Genomic DNA, 17,629 nt, shown 5'->3' with positions numbered 1-17,629 from the left:
ACAAATTTAAATAATGGATCCCATATTACAATATATGACTCATTATTATCCAAACTAAATGCAGTTTTTTCTACTGATATCATCTCCATAGCTTGTGTATACCAGTCACAATGTGTTGGACTATCAACATTTATCAATTTTTTTTAATATTACCCTTTTTGTTATTATGCATATTGAAAGAAATGCATTTTTACTCTTTGATAAAACGTTACTAAATTGATGGAGATCCCCAAGAATACAAGTTTGCAGTGTCATTGGGATGTTTATATTAAGGAATATGATTGCTACTTTTGTTGTTTTCTACCATAACTCTTTTATTCTCTGACATTCCCACAATAAATGAACAAGAGTTGCCTCGACTGCCCGACACTTCATACATAACTTGTTATCTACTACACCAATTTTAAACAGCTGAGAAGATGTAAAATACAATCTATTCAAGATCTTAAATTGAGTCAGCTTATCTTTAATGCTTCTAAAGGGCTTATTGACATTTTTCCAAATATTGATATATGTCTCTTTCATCTAAAATGTTTAAGTCGATCATCCGTTTCCGAACACATGCATCATTTGCATTTCTAGTATGGTGTTAATTTATTATTCCATAAAATAGTCTAATTAATTTCTTGATTGTATCTTGATTAAAAAGTGCATCTTCCAGTTCATGGCTATTTAAAGACATACTTTCAGATGATATGCATTTTTTTTTTACAGCGTGTTTTAAAGAGAGAAAATTTTAAAAATTATTTCTGGGTACTAAAGCGGTTGATTTACAGATGTAATTGGGTTGATTCCAAGTATTTTCTGACACAGTTTTAGAATGTTAAAGGTGGCTTCCATTGGGCTCTGCCTCAATTCATTAGGTATTGTTTTAATATAATATAAACTCCCCACATCAATGTCCAAATTCATTAAGATATTTTTTTCCATGTTGATCCAGTCCTTATCTGCAGAAAATGGAATAAGTGGCTTGTTTGTTCACAACCGAAGGAGATACAGTATAATAATGTAAGAATTTTGGTAATTGTAGTCCTCTATCTTGTTTACAAGACAATCTTAAGTATGAGCATCTGGCCTTCTTTTCTCACGATATAAAATGTGACATCATTGTTTGTATTTTCTCAAACCAACTTTTATTAATTAGTACAGGCATCATTTTCAGTATATAATTATAGTATACTCATTTTTACTATGTTCACCCGACCCCAAAGTGATATTTGGAGACGTGGCCATTTTGGATTCTATCTTATTTTTTAAATGTTTAAGATTTAGATCTCTGCTTGTATAAAGGTTTGGTGTAATATGCAGTCCTAGCTATATGATTTCTGCCTCTTTCCATTTAATTTTGGAGTTCTGAACTTGTGATTTCTTGCAGTGTTTATTAAGTGGTAATATTTCACATTTGTCCCAATTTACTTTATACCCTGATAAACAGCCATATTCAGTGATGACATTATTGATATAGTGAAGAGAGGAGTCAACATGTGACAGGTAGAGAATTATGTCGTCACAATACATCGATAGCTTATTATACTGAGAGCCAATTTTTATACCATGAATATTATTTTCACTTCTTATTTTTGCAGCTAAGGGTTCAATAACCAAATTAAATAATAATCCAGATGCAGGACATCCCTGTTTTACTCCTCTTTTTAACGAAAAAGGTTCTGAAATATGATTATTGGTTTTGACTGATACCATGAGCCTTGTATAAAGCATCTTAATCCATTGTATAAAATGATCTCCAAATCCAAATTTACGTAATGTGCAAAACATAAATGACCAGTTTATGCGGTCGAATGCCTTCTCCGCATAAACAGTATATACTGCTGTGGGATAAGGGAGACTTCTTGCATAGTAAATAACATTAAACAATTTCCTTGTATTGTCTGAAGATTGTCGACCTTCCGTGAAGCCAGTTTGGTCAGTATGAATTAATTTTCCTATTACATTTGATAATCGTGTGGCTAAGATTTTTGCCAGGATTTAATTGTCCATATTGGCTAGGGATAAAGGACGATAATTACTGCAAATCAATGGGTCTTATCCTTTTTATGTATCAATGAGATATGAGAAAAATTGAAGGTTGGAAAAAACAATTGTTTATTAAATGAAGATTGGTACATTTGTAATAATAGAGGAGACAAATCTTCACTGAATATTTGACAAAAATTATGTATTGTAGCCATCAGGGCCTGGAGATTTTTTTTTTGCAAATGAATTTATAGCTTTTTGAATTTCCATTAATTGTATAGGTTCCTCCAGTGATTTTTTGTCATGCTCTGATAAGGATGGGAGTTGTATTGCGTTTAAATATGACTGCATAGCTTCTATGCTACCATCTTTCTCAGGCTTATATAGATTTGTATAAAATGTTCTAAACGTTTCATTGATTTGCTTGGGATCAACAGAAATACTACCATCTGAAAGTTTAATATTAGATATATGATTTCTAGTCATCTGCTTCTTTAATCTTAACGCAAGGAGCTTTACAGCTTGTTCGCCATATTCATGAAACTTTAATTTTGCCCTATTAATTTTATATTCAACCTTCTGCTTTATTATATTATCATATTCCAATCTTTGTTTGCAAAGTTTGATCCACGTTTCCTGATTATATTGTTTGGACAATGTGTCCTGCAATTGTTTGATTCCATTCAATAATTCATTTTCTTCAGCACGTTGTTTTTTATTCTTAAAGCTTGCAATCCTAATAAGTTCTCCTCTTACACAACACTTAAGTGCTTCCCATATTGTGGAGATGTCAGAGACAGAATCCAGATTTTTTTTAGATAAAATCTGAAATAAATTATCGAACCTCGCATTCAGGAGGAACAGTGTGGTTTTCGTCCTGGTCGTGGAACTGTGGACCAGCTCTATACTCTCGGCAGGGTCCTTGAGGGTGCATGGGAGTTTGCCCAACCAGTCTACATGTGCTTTGTGAACTTGGAGAGGGCATTCGACCGTGTACCCCGGGAAGTCCTGTGGGGAGTGCTCAGAGAGTATGGGGTAACGGACTGTCTTATTGTGGCAGTTCGCTCCCTGTATAATCAGTGTCAGAGCTTGGTCCGCATTGCCGGCAGTAAGTCGGACACGTTTCCAGTGAGGGTTGGACTCCGCCAAGGCTGCCCTTTGTCACCGATTCTGTTCATAACCTTTAGGGACAGAATTTCTAGGCGCAGTCAGGGCGTTGAGGGTATCTGGTTTGGTGGCTGCAGGATTAGGTCTCTGCTATTTGCAGATGATGTGGTCCTAATGGCTTCCTCCGGCCAAGATCTTCAGCTGTCACTGGATCGGTTCGCAGCCGAGTGTGAAGTGACTGGGATGGGAATCAGCACCTCCAAGTCCGAGTCCATGGTTCTCTCCCGGAAAAAGGTGGAGTCCCATCTCCGGGTTGGGGAGGAGATCTTGCCCCAATTGGAGGAGTTCAAGTACCTCGGAGTCTTGTTCACGAGTGGGGGAAGAGTGGATCGTGAGATCGACAGGCGGATCGGTGCGGCGTCTTCAGTAATGCGGACGCTGTATCGATCCGTTGTGGTGAAGAAGGAGCTGAGCCGGAAGGCAGAGCTCTCGATTTACCGGTCGATCTACGTTCCCATCCTCACCTATGGTCATGAGCTTTGGGTCATGACCGAAAGGACAAGATCACGGGTACAAGCGGCCGAAATGAGTTTCCTCCGCCGAGTGGCGGGGCTCTCCCTTAGAGATAGGGTGAGAAGCTCTGTCATTCGGGGGGAGCTCAAAGTAAAGCCGCTGCTCCTCCACATCGAGAGGAGCCAGATGAGGTGGTTCGGGTATCTGGTCAGGATGCCACCCGAACGCCTCCCTAGGAAGGTGTTTCGGGCACGTCCGACCGGTAGGAGGCCACGGGGAAGACCCAGGACACGCTGGGAAGACTATCTCTCCCGGCTGGCCTGGGAACGCCTCGGGATCCCCCGGGAGGAGCTGGACGAAGTGGCTGGGGAGAGGGAAGTCTGGGCTACCCTGCTTAAGCTGCTGCCCCCGCGACCCGACCACGGATAAGCGGAAGAAGATGGATGGATGGATGGATAAATTATTTAATTTGTAATTTATTTTCCTCACTTTCTAATAAAGACATATTAATTTACCATTGTTTGAATTGGAAAGCGACTGGAGGAAAGGTTACGTCGATTTGAATTGGACTATGATCAGAAATAATTATGGGGTGAATTTTAGCCTGCACGTTTTCTACAATTGCCTTCGGAACAAAGAACGTATCAATTCTTGAAAATGACTGATGTCTGTTTAAATAAAAAGTGAAATCCTTCTCATACGGATTTAAGGTTCTCCAAATATCTATTAGGTTAAGAGTTTGCATTAATTTCAGAAGAGAAAAAAATGATTTCTTGGGTTTAACAATTTTACCAGTTTTATCAATATTTGGATTTATTGTTAAATTTAGATCTCCACCCATAATAATATCAGAATCAACAAAATCTGCCAATTTGTGCTCCATGTCACCAAAGAAAGAAGGTTTATCATCATTGGGTGCATCTAAATTTACCAGTGTGGTATTTATATTAATAATTTCTGACGTAAAAGGCAAATTTTTTTCATAACATTACTCCCTAGTTTCTCTTGTTATATTCTTATTTTTACTGTTATATTTTTATTCTTATTGTTGCTTTTTATTTTTATTCTTATTGTAATATTTTCTATTTTATTTCCATTTACACCCCCCATTATTTACTTTTTAAATTTGATCTCAATTCTGTACACGGCTGCTGGAATTGAAATTTTCCTGAGGGAACTCTCCTGAAGGAATCAAAGTACTATCTATCTATCTATCTATCTATCTATCTATCTATCTATCTATCTATCTAAATGCGCCACCACAATAAATAAAAAAAGCTAAATGAAATAAATGGACATTGGGGGATGCAGCATACACCAATAATAACACAGAAATGTAACTCGTCAGATCAGAACTGGATCAGATATTGTACACGTTTCTGTTATTAATAATAAAGGATTAATTTTAGGCTGCCTCTGAATAATTGTATGAAAAATTCCAGCACCTTCATAACGTTTAGTTATACTAAAGCGTCACCCAAATCTAAATAGATGTATATAGCTTTATTTGGCCCGGCTACATTGATCCATTATGAAACGAACCTGAGATATTTCTGTCCGTTACGTTTATTTCGAATTTGGTAACCGTGCGTTTTCTCTCTCAAAACGGAGTCAAATGTGCCGAAGACACATTATCAGCCCTGCGTTGCAACAAAGGGATAACGTTAACGATACTCACAAAAAAGAGCTGGCGTGCTGAACTCATGAATGCCTGTTGCGACTCAAAACAACACAGAAAATGAAGTCGTCGCACTCTCCAAAAAGTTCCTAACACTTTGAAAGTTAATACACAACAGTTGCTGCTGCGCTTCCTTAAAAATATAACCTCGTCAACAAAAGATTCAAAAGCACACAAAGAATGACACAAGGAATCAATGTACCCGGACAATGGACTTAAAAAGTTACGTACTGTGAGTTCTTCCCTTCTTCCATGGCTCCAACATGTTTCCTCTTCAGGTGCTCCCGAAGTAATGCGAGGTCCATGCTGCACATTTTGCAGGAAACTGTCTTCTTTGAAGTCTTTAAAGTAAAGTGTTCCCACACTTTTGACGACTTAAGTCGTAGACTTTTCTGAATTGAAGCATTAACCTCCAGATGTTTCTCCGCTGAACTATCGGTACTGTTTTCCTCCGCCATTTTTCGAATATTTCCAAGCAAAGGAGACGGGTCGTCACGTGAGCTGCACATGACACATCATTGGCTGGCTTACTGCCCCTCATTAGACTACTAAATTAAATTAATCGCCAACTATTTTTATAATCGATTAGTTGTTGCAGCCCTAGTTGCACGGTCATAACATTCATGCACTTGAACAAGCCACTTGAAGCCAGCAAGTGTTTGCGTAAATTCTTTACAACAAAAGTTCTGACGGCTTCTATTACTGTATCTTAATGGCCTGCAGAGAAGCAGACAGTTGTGTGGGAAACAATATTATCTTCATTAAAATATTAGTGGTGAACATGAAAATGGTTAAACATAATGTGAAAAGGTTCTGTTTAGATTAGATTGAGTGTTCTCAATAATTAAATGACTTTAAGATATTTACACTTTGTACCAAATTAATGTCAAGCCTTGCCAATGCTAATTGTTTACAGTTCCCCACTCTCCAAACCCTGGCTTGTGACATACTGTACATGTATTGTATTTCTAGCTCAAGACCTGCTCAACTGTAAAAGTGTGCCACGTGTTGATCCTGGCAACCTGATGATCCAGCAACAACTACTTGCACAGATGCTCTCAACTGTGAGAATACCTAGTGACCCTTATCCATCAGTCTCTAGAAGTCAAAGCAGTTTGTTTTCATACACGACCGTAGACCCAGCTTTAGTCTCAGGTATCAGTCACACGACACAGAATCGATACAACCCACCTTTGCAGGAGAAGCCTGCGCAGTTGTTATCTACTCAAGTGTCAAATCCAAATGATGAACAATCCTTGCCTTGTTTAGACTATCTACGACTTCCTAGGTGTCTCTCTCCGCTAGAGCCAATCACCTCATTAGCAGTGGATAAGCCTGTTGATAACATCAAGCAGCAGTTGTCTCAATGTAGAAACCCCTGGCTCCCAGAGCAATCTGCATTACTATGTTTTCCTCTCAGTGACGTGGAAGATAAAAAACCGCCTTCATGGAATCTTAGTCAGACGGACTGGCCAATGCAAATCCTGGACCATAAGCAAAGTAGACCGTGTACTACAAATCGAGTGCGCCAAACTGCTGCTGAACGAAAGTCTTACCCTCACAGGATGAAGAGAACTTTAGTACAGGAACAAAGTGTCACAAAGGAGAGTCCTGTAGCTTCTAAGACGAGGAAGGAGTGTGCTGATGACCCACCAGTCGCCGCTCGTTCAGTCACTGAAGGAATTAAAAGTCAGAAATGCATGAGCGTCTGTTCAGTTAGTTTGTCAATGAACAATATCTTAGCAAAAGAAAGAAATAGATCCAGTGGCCCCTCAAAAGCACTTTTGGAGGCAAGAACCAAATGTTCACAAATATCAAATGCAAGTCAAACTGGCATCACTAATAAGGGGGTCAGAAAAACAACTGGCAAGCCACTAAGCTGCAAAAGGACAAAGAAAGCCAAGGATCCAAAACCTGCGGAATGCCCTCCTCCTGTTGCATCCAAACAAGCCCCTTTAATAAAGCCAAACCGTGGGAGATCGGCCAAAATAAAACCCGCCTCTCAATTAATTTCAAAGTGTGAAAACAAGAAGAAAGAATTGGCAAAGATGGAGCTGGACAAGAGCAAAACAAAGAGAAAATGTCAGCAGGAGAACAGAAAGGGAGTGAAGAGAAAGGTCCTCCTGGAGAAGATTGGAAGTGCTGAGAAGACGAGTGTTGAGGCTGCTGACTATAATCCAAAACCTGAGATGGACCAACAAGGTAGGAGATGTTTTTGTTGTACATTTCCTTATGTTCGCCCATTAGGTCATTGGTTCAAACTGAAATACTAAAATCGTTTAAAAAACATTTTAGGTGTAAAAATAAAATTACAATTACATTATTAAGATCTGGCTACAGTAATACACTTTAATTTGATGGTGTAACAAAGAGATAAGTATTGTTTGTGTTGCATACCTGTAAAAAAAAAAAAAAAAAAAAAATGTTCAGAATATAAATAACAAAAATGTTTAACTTTGAAAATGTAAAAGCTCATGGACAAGTTGAACAAAAAATATAAGGACACTGCTTTGAGCGTGTGTCTGCTTGCTTCACGTAACATATTTTACACCCTGCTAACCAGCATCCCCTGCAGTGGACATTTGTTGGTGGTTTCTTTTCAATTTCAGAGTTCACCTGTTAGGAATATGCCGATCACACCGACCACTAATCAGTATCTGTCAATTACCGTAAACAAGTATGTGATCGGCCAATGCCGATAAATGCTTTTCAGTGCTGATAACAAAAGCAGATCCCTACTAGGTGAAATTGTATTGGGAGGGATATATGCTACCGATCGTCCATGAGTGACATCAGCCGATACCAAAACCAATACAAATCACATGTACTAGCTGTAAATTGTTCCAATGACTTTTGATGAGTGCTAGACAGTTTAAAAATATCAACAGAATATTTTAAGTAGTTCCTTAGATTATTTTATTGTATATAAAACATATGCAAAACAAAATAGTACACAATAACTAAACAAAAGCTAAAACAACCAATTTATTACACTTTTAAATGTAATGTTTTTGCCCTCAAAGTACTTCTGTGCTCTGGGACATATTCCCTAAAAACAAAAAAAGATTTAGAGAAAATAAATGTATCACTTTAATCACTTGGTGTGGAACATGTTTAGTAGGGGTCTAACAAATAACCGATATGAATCTGATATCCAAACAAGTGAGTGCATTGATAAACGGGTTCCAGGATCGATACAAATGTAAAATAAAAACTGTAAAGTTATGAACCAGTTGTGAATCGGCTTGAGATGGGAAAAATTATAGATTTTACGATGCATCACAATTAGAACATGAACGATGATAAATTGATTAACAAGGACATATAAGTGTGTGTGTGTGTGTGTGTGTGTGTGTGTGTGTGTGTGTGTGTGTGTGTGTGTGTGTGTGTGTGTGTGTGTGTGTGTGTGTGTGTGTGTGTGTGTGTGTGTGTGTGTGTGTGTGTGTGTGTACAGTCGTGGTCAAAGGTGTACATACACTTGTGAAGGACATAATGTCATGGCTGTCATGAGTTTCCAATCATTTCTACAACTCTTATTTTTTTGTGATAGAGTGATCAGAGCACATACTTGTTTGTCACAAAAAAAACATTCATGAAGTTTGGTTCTTTTATGAATTTATTATGGGTCTACTGGAAATGTGACCAAATCTGCTGGGTCAAAAGTATACATACAGCAACATACATGACAAATTTTGGTGATGTAGAAAAGTTACAGTCAAATCAAATTAGCTTCATGGCATAGCCTCTTAACTTTACGTGAGTGATTATGATTGACGACACCTGTTGACTTCTCTGAGCCCATTTAAATAGGGCTCATGTGATGCAGTCATTGGACTCGGTTACAAATGCGACAATGGGAAAGTCAAAGGAACTCAGCACAGATCTGAAAAAACAAATAATTGACTTGAACAAGTCAGGAAAGTTACTTGGAGCCATTTCGAAGCTGCTTAAGGTCCCAAGAGCAACTGTGCAGACAATTGGTCGTAAGTATAAAGTGCATGGCACTGTTTTGTCACCGCCACGATCAGGAAAAAAACGCAAGTTATCACCTGCTGCTTAGAGAAAATTGGTCAGGCTGATCAAGAATCAACCGAGAACCACCACAAAGCAGGTCTGCAGTGAATTGGAAGTTGCTGGAACACAAGTGTCAGTGTCCACAGTGAAGCGTGTTTTGCACCGCCATGGACTGAGAGGCTACCATGCAAGAAGGAAGCCTTGCTCCAGAAGCGACACCTTAAAGCTTGTCTAAAGTTTGCTGCTGATTACATGGACAAAGATAAGACCTTCTGGAGGAAAGTTCTGTGGTCAGATGAACCAAAAATTGAGCTGTGTGGCCACAATACCCAGCAATATGTTTGGAGGAGAAAAGGTGAGGCCTTTAGTCCCAGGAAAACCATTCCTACCGTCAAGCATGGTGGTAGTAGTGAGCCTCTTTTGCTGCCAATGGAACTGGTGCTTTACAGAGAGTAAATGGGACAATGAAAAAGGAGGATTACCTCCAAATTCTTCAGGACAACCTAAAGTCATCAGCCCGGTGGTTGGGTCTTGGGCGCAGTCGGGTGTTCCAACAGCACAATGACCCCAAACACACGTCAAAAGTGGTAAAGGAATGGCTAAATCAGGCTAGAATAAAGGTTTTGGAATGGCCTTCCCAAAGTCCTGACTTAAACCCCATTGAGAACATGTGGACAATGCTGAAGAAACAAGTCCATATCAGAAAACCAACAAATTTAGCTGAACTGCACCAAGAGGAGTGGTCAAAAATTCAACCAGAAGCTTGTCCGAAGCTTGTGGATGACTACCAAAAGTGCCTTATTGCAGTGAAACTTGCCAAGGGAAATGTAACCAAATATTAACATTGCTCTATGCGTACTTTTGACCCAGCATCACAAAAAAATAAAAGTTGAAGAAATTATTGGAAACTCAAGACAGGCATGACATTAGGTATTAGTGTATGTCAACTTTTGACCATGACTCTGTGTGTGTGTGTGTGTGTGTGTGTGTGTGTGTGTGTGTGTGTGTGTGTGTGTGTGTGTGTGTGTGTGTGTGTGTGTGTGTGTGTGTGTGTGTGTGTGTGTGTGTCCGTCCATCCATCAATTTTCTACCGCTTGTCCCTTTCGGGGTCGCGGGGGGTGCTGGAGCTATACTGCGGGTGGTCTTTAGCCGCTAGCTAGCTAGCCATGATTTAAAGGGGAACATTATCACAATTTCAGAAGGGTTAAAACCATTAAAAATCAGTTCCCAGTGGCTTATTTTATTTTTCGAAGTTTTTTTCAAAATTTACCCATCACGCAATATCCCTAAAAAAAGCTTCAAAGTGCCTGATTTTAACCATCGTTATATACACCCGTCCATTTTCCTGTGACGTCACATAGTGATGCCAATACAAACAAACATGGCGGATAGAACAGCAAGGTAGCGACATTAGCTCGGATTCAGACTCGGATTTCAGCGGCTTAAGCGAAATTGAAGAAGAAACTGAAGCTATTGAGCCATATCGGTTTGAACCGTATGCAAGCGAAACCGACGAAAACGACACGACAGCCAGCGACACGGGAGAAAGCGAGGACGAATTCGGCGATCGCCTTCTAACCAACGATTGGTATGTGTTTGTTTTTAAGTGTTGTAATGTTTTTAAGCTGAATTATTGGTAAACACAGTTTATGTATAATCATTTACGTAAAACCGCGAGTAATGAATAAAGTTTTCTTCAATTAATATATTCTGTAGACATACCCTCATCCGCTCTCTTTTCCTGAAAGCTGATCTGTCCAGTTTTGGAGTTGATGTCAGCAGGCCAGGGAAGCTAGGGTCGATATTCTTCTCTTGATCATCTTCGGTGGCATAAGGGACGGTAGAAGCAGTGTGAGCCAAGACATCCAGGGTGTTTAGCTCGCTCGTCTGCGGGAACAAACTGCCGCCATTGCTTGCCGTGCTACCGAGGTCCTGTGTCCCTGAATAGCTCACACACTCCGGCAGATTCAATGGGGGTCTGGCGGCAGATTTCTTTGACTTTATCGTTGGAAATGCATCTGTTTTGAGTGTCACAGGATATCCACACATTCTTGCCATCTCTGTCGTAGCATAGCTTTCGTCGGTAAAGTGTGCGGAACAAACGACTGACCATTTTCGTCGGCTTACCGCACACCCTCGTATTTTGAACAAATTTCGTCCAATTTATTGCCACTTTCGCATCTTTGGGCCACTGGTGCAACTTGAATCCATCCCTGTTCGTGTTGTTACACCCTCCGACAACACACCGACGAGGCATGATGTCTCCAAGGTACAGAAAACAGTCGAAAAAACGGAAAATAACAGAGCTGATTTGATTCGGTGTTTGTAATGTGTTTGAGAAAATGGCGGCTTGCTTCCCGATGTGACGTCACGTTGTGACGTCATTGCTCCGAGAGCGAATAATAGAAAGGCGTTTAATTCGCCAAAATTCACCCATTTAGAGTTCGGAAATCGGTTAAAAAAATATATGGTCTTTTTTCCGCAACATCAAGGTATATATTGACGCTTACATAGGTCTGGTGATAATGTTCCCCTTTAAAGCACCCTTTTCCTGAGTGTGTTTCAGTGTTATAGCTTCACCTTTATTGTTAGTTTTTAAGCCAAAATGCGTCCATTCTCCCTTTTTTGTTTACACACTGTGTCTGCTTGTAAGTACTACGTGATTGTGCACTGACGAACATGCTCATCTGCTCATAAACCAGCAATGACACGATGACGGTTGTTACAACCTAAATGTTATGTCATCACTGCACCTTAATCGTAATCTGAACTCGGAAGTGAAGAACCACCCACCTCTTTCAACGAGCACAGCAGGCATTTGCTGCAGGAATGTCTCCTCTTCTCCCGGCGAAAAATAGTCCTTTCTTCTCGGGAGAGCAACTTGCCATGGCTTTGAACCTGATATTTACATAAGGTAGACTTTCTTTTGTCCATTTCTGCTCGCTTGTGGCTTATCAGTAGCAAGTGAACTGGAGCCAAGTTCCCCCGCTACGGCATGGCAGGAGGGTCATAAAGGAAGTGTTCGCCTTAATCGGCAGTTATAAAATTAGTGCCATTATTAAAATTTATTGTCAACACGTTATCGTGTTAACTTTGACAGCCGTAATATATATATATGTATATATGTGCATGCGTGCGTGCACTAACATCCAAAAAACGGAAATGATGCAGTAACCAAAGGAGGAGCCTTTTATACATAGTTTTAATAATTAAATATAATACATTTCCAATATAGAATATTTATATACAATATATTAACAACATACAATTGAATAATACCAACGATATAAGTAAAGATGCATAAATAATCGATTTAAAATTGAATCGAAGCTTCTGGATCGTGATCAGACTGTGAGGTGCCCAAAGATTCCCACCTCTACTTGAAGCCATGTCTGCTCGGCACCGACAACGCTCTCCATCTGTCTCTCTCTTGCTTTCTCTTTCACTGTGGGGAAATAAACACGTAACACAACCAAGAAGTATTGTGAAGGCTACCCCATCCCAATTCACATCACTGCGTCGTGGCTGGAGGATAAGCTGGGGGGAGTAAAAGAGGGAAGGACAAAATGTGTGTCACGGACACAATTTGTGATGTATATTTGTTTCTTTGGCTAAAATTTAGGCTGATTGTAAAAACTGTGGGGTTTTTTCATTGTTAGAGGTTCTTCAAAGGTGACATTATGCACTAATAAATGACTTGTTTTGATTAATATGCTGAACAAAAATACTATACTTACAGTAAGCCTATTACATAAAGAAAGTTGGAACGTTCTACCTCAGTAGCATGCAAATTTTTCCCAGATTTTAGCCTACACAGACGTCCCAATTTATATTTATTTTACTTTATTCGATTTCTTTAATTCTAATTATTTAATTTGGGCAAGTGGTGAAATTGGATAGTATTTGTTTTGTTAGATATTTAAAAATGAAATTCCTCCTTCCTTTATTTGTTTCTTTAATTCAAACATATGCCACTAGTGAAAATTTAGTAATTATCATAGGCCTGGTCAATAAACAATGTTTTTTTTTCTCCTCTTGCTCCGACATATTTTTTGCTCCCAGAGGCTTTTGTAGCTTCAACCCTCCTACTTGCCTCCTTTGCAGATATTCACACACCTAGCAAAGCACGGCTAACGAGAGCGAGACATGTTTTCCAAAGAAAATAAAAGTGTTGTCAGTAGTTTAGATTTGCGGCAACACGCGTGGAACAAATGACTGCACGCTGTAAAGTTTGTTTTAAAAATGCAAGAGCACAACAAACTTATCTGTATTTGAAACTGAAGCCTCCCGCCGAGTGCAGTAAATGCAACTCTTTACGAGGTGAACAAGACCGCTTACTGTGGTGGAATCATTTACACAAGGGGTATGATGAGAAAGAAGCACAATGCACAGAGCGATCACTAAAGCAGTTGCTTTGCCCTTCGCCAAGATGTGGTGTACTTAGAATGGAAAAACCTGCATTTATCCACTTACTAAAACTATAGTCCTCTCAATGTTTTACTTTATTATTTATTTGCATACAATGTGCAATATTAAAATTTTGTGAACAAAGGTAATTTGTATAAGACATAGGTATTGTCTTCCAGAAGAAGCTCTTAATTTAGTTTTTTTGAAAATTATTTCATAAAAAGTACAATTTATATCTGCATCGTCTAAAAAGAACAACATTATTCAAAATGTTTATGCAGTGTCATTTCAAACTACTAGTTTTTGATCAAACAAAAGAAAAACTTGTTTTGAAATATCTCTGTCATTTGTATTCATTGGTTTCTATAAAAAGTAGGGGAAAAGAAAATCGGAAAAATTTGTCAACCAAATTTTTGGTGATTTTATTTTTAGGCTATCGCCCAGGCCAAATTATAAGTTTGTTTTTATTGTGAGAGAGGGGCTTTCCAAAGTGCTTTAAGTCCAAGGTGTTACAGTAATAAACATAATGACATAGTTATGTGTGTCATGTCAAAAGCTGCAGGAATACTTGTTTACAAAAACTGTGTTTATTTGAAGATGGACAGTGCCACATTTATACAGCCAATTGAGGATCTTGTATAATGTAAAATAATGTCCAGTTATTTATTTATTTATTTTTAAACTGTTTTTTTTTTTTTTTAGCAAGAAGTGGGGATTAGAGCTATTCCACCTAAAAAGCCCTTTAAATACCTCCAAAAAGGTTCAATGTCCTATACACAGGTTGTACATATGAATATAATGTAGTAACAAGCATATTCCTGTTCTAATGTATTATTTACCATATTTTTGTAATTTCAAGCATTTTTGGCAGAGAGCTTCATACATTTGCCATTTCCTTCAACAACTACTTATCATTGCAGACTTCATGAGAGCCAACAATGACTACTTTTGGACAAATGATGATCCAGAACCTTATATTTTTAGCTTTAATATACCGAGGATGAGCTACAAGTTTTAGAAGCTTAGGTGCTGAGCAGATCCAAAACACTAAACCACCATGTAGCAGTATTGCTAAGTACTGAACAAGAAATTACAAAACAGTCACTTACAATGAGTTGACTGGTGGAATGTTTATATCTTTCAGCACAAGACTCGTGTTCCCGTGATAAAAAATGCTTGGAGCAAACAAGCATCTTCCCGCGTCCTCCTCGCGATGTCTTTGGTTTTAAGATGAATTTCAAAGTTGACCAATTTCTCGTCTTATAGCCACAACCTTCTACAACACAAGTGCAAGGCATGATTAATAATCCAGCATAAATGTACCAACTCAGAGTCGGTGCAGCAGCTCAGTATGTCAATAGCTGCAGTAGCTACGTTACCTATGTGATCAAGGGACTGTGTTACTAAAAATAGCTACAATAGTTAATACTTGGTTAATACATATACTGTAAATAAATTATTGTTGGCGTTTTTTTTAAATGTTTTTAAAGGGTTTTATAGGCATAATAAATGACTTCCATTGGCTAGATGAAAGTCATTCTACATCGTTTATTTACGACGTAGAATGCATAAAAGAGAAAGCTGTATGTCTTTTTATTTTCCATGGGGATTTTAGATGATATGCACTGTTTAAAAAATTGCAGTTCCCTTATTTTAAACAAGAAATCTTTTTAGCCTTGTCCTAACACTTAATAATGATACTTATGAAATGAAATGAGTTTATTTCGGTCATATAATCAACCATTGTGTGTGATCAATTTAACAGCACAGATTATACATATTAACAATAATACACATACACACACAAAAATAAAAATAATGGCCGAAAAAGGAATAGGCTGAAGCCAAGGCTTATATTTGCCTATCCTATACATTCACTGAAAATTAGATTGCCTGAAACATCAACGTTCAACAAATCAATGGGATGAAAGTAATCGTTGCTATATTTTATAATTTTCCATTATACCTTTCAAGGCTTTCTTAAACCTTAACAAAGAACTACATGTCTTCAACTCATCACTGAGCAATTGTTCCACCATTTAACTCCTAAAACTGAAATACATTTGTATTTTATACTTGTTCTTACTTTACATATTTCAAAAATCAATATCACCTGTAAATTATAGTTGTCTCCTCCTAATTTAAATAACCTAAGCATACAATCTGGAAGACTGTTGTTCTTTACTCGAAATACAATTTCCATTGTTTTTAAAAACACAATATCTGAAACACATTACAACTTGTGAATAAAGGGTTGGTAGGTTCATAGTAGCACGCTTTGTATAATGACCCTTTTTTGAAGTTGAATTATTGGGTCTATGTTTGTTTTATAAACATTTCCCCAAACTTCAACACAATATGTTAGATATGGAAAAATAAAAGGCTTTTGATCAGTCATTTGAGTTTTATTACGGAAGCAAAACAGTCACAGTGTCACAAATTTTGTTTACTTGTCAATGCAGCTGACTTTATTTGTATTGCTTGTTTACCTGAGTGTGTTTTACGTAACACAGGCAACAACCAAGGTTCCTCCCCCACTGACAATGAAGCTCACCGGAAGAACACAATGCCCTCAGAGTCCGACTTTACTGTTCAGAACTTTGCCGTACACATGAGGAGCGCAGACTGTGCCAGAGAAGAAGACATTGAGGTAGACGTAACTTCCTCCCCGGAAAAAGCGATCCCCATCTGGCCATGTGAGTATACGATCAGACCGGATCCCCCTGACATAAGTGAAGAGGAGGAAGCTGATATTAACGTGACAGTGGATTAGGCGCAGTGGTCGTTTTCTATGTTGTGACCGGTTGTCAATGTGAGTGTTCTCTCCATTCATGTTTTAGTTTCATATTCTGTACAGCTTTTGATTGGGTGGCAGCTTGTGCACAATACTTTTATATATTTCCAGATTCTTTGTTTTATGTATTTCATGTTTAGAAAAGTGTTGGCTATTGAAATTATAAATGTTTAATTTTTGTTTGCATCTTAAAATGTAAAATAAACATTATTTCAAGCCTGTCTTTAAAAACCAAACGCTTTTTGTCTTTTATTGTGATATCACAATGTTCACGTTGTTGCATGTTTTTTTTTAATCTAAAAGTAGCGTTGTTTAAATTGGACTTTGCAATACATGCACATTACAGCAGAGAGCGCTCTGTGTTAGAGCGTCACTTGAATCTAACTTTATTGACACCGGAAGTGGTGGCGGTAACATGCTGCACGTGTGTACGCAAGTGCCTGAAGGTTAAGGAGAAGCACCGGCGAGAAATTCTGCATCACTTGTCAGCTTCAAAAAGTCACCGAGACGTCGAGTTTGTTGGAAGAAAGGTTGCCATCACCGCCAGAAAGCCATGGATCCCATGAAAGCACAGCAGCTTGCGGCCGAGCTGGAGGTGGAAATGATGGCTGACATGTACAACCGGTAAGATCCTAACCAGCTAACGTGTGCTAGCTTTATTGCTAGCAATGAAATACGGTCGTAAATAAATAGTAAGTGTTGCTAATCACCTAAAAGCATTTTTAAGTGCACATTTACAAAGTAACTAAAAATGTAAGCTGTTATGTCCGAGGATAATGACGTGAGATAATGAATTGATAAGGTGAAACAACTTCTAGTATCCTAATGAGGTCGCATTTATTGAATTTATTATATCCGTGCTTTTGTTCCCTGAAAGAAAATTTCACTAAAACAATGTTCCAAGTAACACCCTCAGTCTTAATGTATCTTCTATTAAAATTATATAAGTAAATAAAAGTTGAGATCAATTAGAATACTTAATAGTTGACGTTATCATAAGATGCGTGTGCATTTATTAATTGCAACTCCTGATATTTGTGTTCCAAACCTTTTTCAGTTCATATAAATGAACGGACACTGAAGGTCACGCTGATACATGTTCTACTCTACAGTCAATATTTGCTAAGTTGGTTAAAGAAAAC

At 38.3% G+C, this 17,629-nt stretch overlaps 2 protein-coding genes across 5 annotated transcripts in view; both read left to right on the top strand.

Moving 5' to 3' along the window:
- Positions 1-16,699, top strand: part of LOC133617224 (uncharacterized) — an 88,610-nt gene extending 71,911 nt beyond the window's left edge. The window contains exons 5-6 of one of the 3 annotated variants that reach the window (XM_061977071.1): positions 6,245-7,474; positions 16,207-16,694. In XM_061977071.1, coding sequence (XP_061833055.1) covers positions 6,245-7,474; positions 16,207-16,466 — 1,490 coding nt within the window. In that variant the 3' untranslated portion in view covers positions 16,467-16,694. Of the gene's footprint in view, positions 1-6,244; positions 7,475-16,206 lie in introns of all 3 variants that reach the window. The other 2 variants (XM_061977070.1, XM_061977072.1) reach the window with 2 other exon arrangements.
- A 162-nt stretch (positions 16,700-16,861) lies between these two features.
- Positions 16,862-17,629, top strand: part of timm10 (translocase of inner mitochondrial membrane 10 homolog (yeast)) — a 10,281-nt gene continuing 9,513 nt past the window's right edge. For both annotated transcript variants that reach the window (XM_061977069.1, XM_061977068.1), the window contains exon 1: positions 16,862-17,111. In XM_061977069.1, the coding sequence (XP_061833053.1) occupies positions 17,041-17,111 (71 nt within the window). In that variant the 5' untranslated portion in view covers positions 16,862-17,040. The remainder of the gene's footprint in view (positions 17,112-17,629) is intronic.

Source organism: Nerophis lumbriciformis, linkage group LG16, assembly GCF_033978685.3.
Source record: "Nerophis lumbriciformis linkage group LG16, RoL_Nlum_v2.1, whole genome shotgun sequence".
Lineage (NCBI taxonomy): Eukaryota > Metazoa > Chordata > Actinopteri > Syngnathiformes > Syngnathidae > Nerophis > Nerophis lumbriciformis.
The sequence above is the reverse complement of the archived record's forward strand: the minus strand, read 5'-3'. Positions and strand labels throughout refer to the sequence as shown.